Genomic DNA, 4,665 nt, shown 5'->3' with positions numbered 1-4,665 from the left:
GTCTTCCAGTCCATTTGCTTATAACGGAATCTTCAACGCTCACCATTTCTGATTTACCGGTGAGGGACTGGTCCGATTTTCAAAACATTGTACAAAAGTTTAAACACGCACCATCCAAGCCCACCTTGGCTTGGAACAAACAAATGTTTATTTTCATCACTTCTTTCCACAACAAAGTACATTTTGTATCAATACAGGTTCTCAAAATTGTTTTGCCAATAAACAAAATGGTTTGAGCTCACTAAGATAACTTACAGAAATTAAAAACATGATCACAATCGGTTCTCTTATTTCTTATTGCTGCATGGGAGGCTACATCCTTACTTCAATGCCTTTCTTCGACAGATGGTCTTTCACTGATTGGATCGGCACCTGCAACAAAAGTAACAATTAGTTTACTATTCCATATGCAGTTTAAAAGCCGATGCAGCTCGTCATATTTGTTTCTAAAACACGTGTTTTACTATTAGCGTCGAGACTTACGGTGCCTCCAATGTATCGACCAAAACGTTTAACACAAATTATATATAAATTACAATTATAAGAAAAATACCTCTTTCCTATGGAATATTCCAGCAGCAAGAGCTGCAGAAGCATTTGTTTCTGAGAAAACTTCAGAAAAATGCTCGGGTTTTCCCGCACCGCTACTTGCAATTACAGGAATGCTCACAGCATCAGAAATCAGTTTTATCAAATCAATATCAAATCCATTTCCTTGACCTAAAAGAGTCAACAAAAGCAAAAAAAAAAAAAAAAGATGTGAGCAACAAATGCTTTGCTTTAATTCATCACAAACTAAAAGATTTAAATTTTTACCGTCACAGTCGATACAATTGAGCAATATTTCTCCAGCTCCCAATTCTTCAACAGCTTTTGCAAGCTCATAAGCTCCTATCGGACGACCCTCTCTTCCACCATTAACCTATTTATATTTTTGTTATCAAAATATGATTATTATTATTATTAATTAATAATTAGGCTGCATCTAATGTGAATGAAATGAAACTTACAGTGCATTGATACCAGGCGTACTCCTCACCGTTTGGTCCTGAAAGTAACAATTAGTAAGTTGGACGCATGAAGTTTATATCATATATCAATAAAGTCAAATAATATCAAAAGTTAAAAAAAGAACATAAACCGACTCACCCAAATTTCTTAGTTTAACAGATTTGAATCCAACCTCATAAGGACTGGTCAAATATTGTCTACGAGGGTCAATGCTTACAACCACTGCCTGCAAAATCAATATCAAATCAAATGTGTCGATGTAATAATGTAATATGTGATTTTGTAACAAACATAACATTTAGTACAAATAAATGTAAGAAATGCAAATAAACAATTACCTGATTTCCATAGACTCTGGAAATTTGTTCTAAGCTGCTCTTTCCAGTTTTTACCTGTAAAAACTGAGGTTGTAATAAACCGAACAAATATTAATTATTTTGGATTTAGTGAATAGAAATTAGTTTCATACTCCTGTTTTTAAATACTCTTCTGCAGCATAAACAGCATCACTTCCAATAGAAATCTTATCTGCACCAGATCTGAAATATTCTGAAGCAACTTCCAAACTAGAATAATACCTACAAACATATAACTTTATTAATATTAATGACTCACTAAAAACATATACATAAAATGTGACAGAATGATTAGTTACCTGCCATTTGCATCAGTGAAATCTCGAATACCACCGCCAACTGTCAGTGGTACAAACACATTCTCTGATGTGTACCTCAAAATCTATCAAACAAACAACCACCAAAAGGTTTAAATAACTAAATTAAAAATATTGTTTCTGTAATCATCATTAATGTATTTCTTTTTAAACATACCTGCAACATTGGCAAATCACCCAGAGGAAAATCACGAAACCCGGTGATATTTAAAAAGCTAACCTGAATATAACAGCTTTTATTAGAAGTTTAAAACTCAAATATAGATAAAAACGAATATGTTATCAAAAAAATAACCGGTACCTCATCAGCACCGTCTAAGTAATACTGACCAGCAAGTTCAACTGGCTTACCGAGGTTCCTCACCTATAAAAGATCAACATGCTAATTATTATAACTTTAATACGTATATTGTTTTATTAATAATATAATACGTTTAATATACCTCATTCTCTTTTGTTTGTTCTCTCACATCATACTGATCACCTTTTGTAACAACAAGATCGCCGTTATCGTTTGTTCTCACGTCCAAACAAGCAATAACCTGCAAATATATAACGTCAACATATTAATCCTTTAATCTAATCATGCTATTAAATAAATTTGTTTAGAATCATTTCAAATATGCAATACACAACAACTCACCCTCTTTGCAAGCTTTTTAGCCTTCCCTTCAAATGGCTTCTGTCTTCACATTACCGTGTTAGGTCTTTAAATAAATTAAAGAGACATACGACTATATAAAACTTGAAATTTAAAAGCTTAAAGCCTACCTTAGTTACTGAAGAATTCGGCAGCAAGAACTTTCGTAATATTGAAAGACCAACATCTGAGAACATCTCAAAGGATTAATTATATTAAAAAATGTCAAATTAATAATTTAAATTCTTTAATAAACAAAGTATTTTGTAAAAGTTAAAAGCACAATATAAATTATGAAACTTGCCTCCACTTTTCTCTGGGTGAAATTGAACCGCATGCACATTTCCCCTTCTAATAGATGATATAAAGCCATTCCCATAATTGCAAGTGGATGAAATCCACTCTTCATTTTCTGCCGACTGTATAAAAATAAAACACTGACAGCACTTTAATTGACCATCAGAAAATCAATAATTACACGTTTAACAAGACGAGCATAACATACAGGAACAGCTCGGTAAGAATGAACAAAATACACATGGCGATTTGCAACTTCATCCAAAATAATTGAATCTTTTTTAACTTGCAAAGCATTCCAACCAATATGAGGCACTCTGCAACCATTAGAAGAATCAAAACGTCCAACCACCCCGGGGATCAAACCGAGACCTTTCACTAAAACAATAACAAATGAAAATAATTATTACAAAACTCGCTTTATAATTATTAATATACCATAAAATAGTAAACGCTCACCAGGCCCATTTTCTTCACTTGACTCAAAGAGTAGATGCAGACCGAGACAAATGCCTAAAAATGGACGGTCGTTTTCAATGAAAGCCCGAAGAGCTTCAGCCATCCTAAAACAAATGATAAAATGAACTTTGTTTTCTTTTAGGAAATCATTATATATATTTAATGTATGCGGCATGTTAAATATTAAAGTTACCCGTTGTTGTTTAAAACATCCATCATTGCACCAAAAGCTCCAACTCCAGGAAATATAAGACGTTTTGCATTCAAAATGTCCTCTGGTGTTTGAACCTGGAAAAATGGGATGAAAGAGAACACTAAACAAATAATACCAGTGTTGTAAAAGTCGCAATTAGGCGCCAATTAATCAGTGATTAATCGCTAACCGGTACACTGCCAATGTGATTTCACCTAATCATACCAACAAACCGGTAACGGTCAAAGGCGGTCAAAATCACTCCAAGTCCGACCTTGGTTTTAACCCATTAACTTTAATTCCCAACCCGATCCATGAACTAATATGTTAGTATTTGAAATTCTTTCTCATTGATTTGTTATGTTTACCTTTAATTGTTTATGTTTGACTTATACTATGTGAACTTTGAAGTATCTGTGAAAATTTATATGAACTTTTCAAAAATTATATACACTAAGCAATTAATGCGAGAAAATAATGGATATTAGTCGAGGACCAATATTTGAGATATCGGTTATCGCAGTGGGATATCGGTAATTTTAATATCATGCAAAATTTATATATATATAGCAGTTTAACACTAACAATTCAGTATACTCTCCTACTATTAACAAATTATCCTTTTGCAACTAGCAAAATACTAACAATAGACTCAAAACACAAACATTAAACACTAAAAGTTGAAAATTAAGACTTAAAACACTGATATTGGGAATCCGGTGAAATATCGGTCAAAATATCGTCGACATTATTGGTACCGATATTTTGACCAGTATTCCACATGAGGACCGATAACCGATATTGAATGCATAGAATATATATACATATATATAAAACTCCAGCTACGGGTGCTTATAACATTGAATAAAGCACATAATATGCAGTGCAAATGAGGGAATTACAAAATTAGATTGCATTTTGTAAACTTACATCTTTGATATCGAGACCGAGATAACGAATTGCATTTCTAATACTTTGAACATTTCCAGCTCCATAATCAAGCAGAGTCACCGCTGCAAATTCAAATTCAAGTAAACAACGATTATTATAAAAAATATGATTAGAAATTAACAAACAAATTGGTGATAAAACATATACGAATATAAATTACTAGAATCGGCGCCTCCAACAGCGGAAGCACGGACAGAGAGGTTTGTAGAAGATCTGAAACTAATGCTGCTCCGGTGTAATTTCAGTGGCTGGTTACGTGAACGTAGTGGACCGTATAGTGTGGTGAACTGCAATGAATTGAGCGTCGCCGACTCCATTTTGCAAACGATGATGATATCGCCGCCGCCGCCGCAGTTGAGAACCTAAAAGTGACTGACGCAGTGACACTGACACCGTGTATCGGTTTCAAGTACGGTGGGTCAAGTACTTTGTGAAAACAAG

The 4,665-nt window shown here is 33.6% G+C and overlaps 1 protein-coding gene across 1 annotated transcript; it reads right to left on the bottom strand.

Moving 5' to 3' along the window:
• On the bottom strand, window positions 1–4,665 carry LOC143548155 (imidazole glycerol phosphate synthase hisHF, chloroplastic-like). The gene is made up of 19 exons (XM_077039400.1): window positions 4,385–4,665; window positions 4,204–4,286; window positions 3,274–3,368; window positions 3,081–3,184; window positions 2,830–2,999; window positions 2,629–2,743; window positions 2,456–2,511; window positions 2,328–2,366; window positions 2,128–2,226; window positions 1,986–2,048; window positions 1,842–1,904; window positions 1,667–1,749; window positions 1,481–1,589; window positions 1,350–1,403; window positions 1,150–1,237; window positions 1,011–1,048; window positions 817–922; window positions 554–720; window positions 1–372 (listed from the first exon to the last, which is right to left on the bottom strand). Exons 1-19 carry the CDS (start codon window positions 4,539–4,541, stop codon window positions 313–315), a joined length of 1,749 nt encoding a protein of 582 aa, XP_076895515.1. The 5' UTR covers window positions 4,542–4,665; the 3' UTR covers window positions 1–312.

This window comes from Bidens hawaiensis, unplaced genomic scaffold (assembly GCF_021521415.1).
Source record: "Bidens hawaiensis isolate Kalapana, Puna unplaced genomic scaffold, B.hawaiensis_p1.1 tig00014913_1, whole genome shotgun sequence".
Taxonomy (NCBI): domain Eukaryota; kingdom Viridiplantae; phylum Streptophyta; class Magnoliopsida; order Asterales; family Asteraceae; genus Bidens; species Bidens hawaiensis.
The sequence above is the reverse complement of the archived record's forward strand: the minus strand, read 5'-3'. Positions and strand labels throughout refer to the sequence as shown.

Excerpts from the sequence above, each read along its gene's own strand:
- LOC143548155 (XM_077039400.1), bottom strand. The coding sequence starts at position 4,541 with ATGGAGTCGGCGACGCTCAATTCATTGCAGTTCACCACACTATACGGT. Across the intron at positions 2,512-2,628 it reads TCACCCAGAGAAAAGTGGAG|ATGTTGGTCTTTCAATATTA; the intron begins GCAAGTTTCATA and ends AGATGTTCTCAG. Across the intron at positions 1,905-1,985 it reads ACTTAGACGGTGCTGATGAG|GTTAGCTTTTTAAATATCAC; the intron begins GTACCGGTTATT and ends TGTTATATTCAG.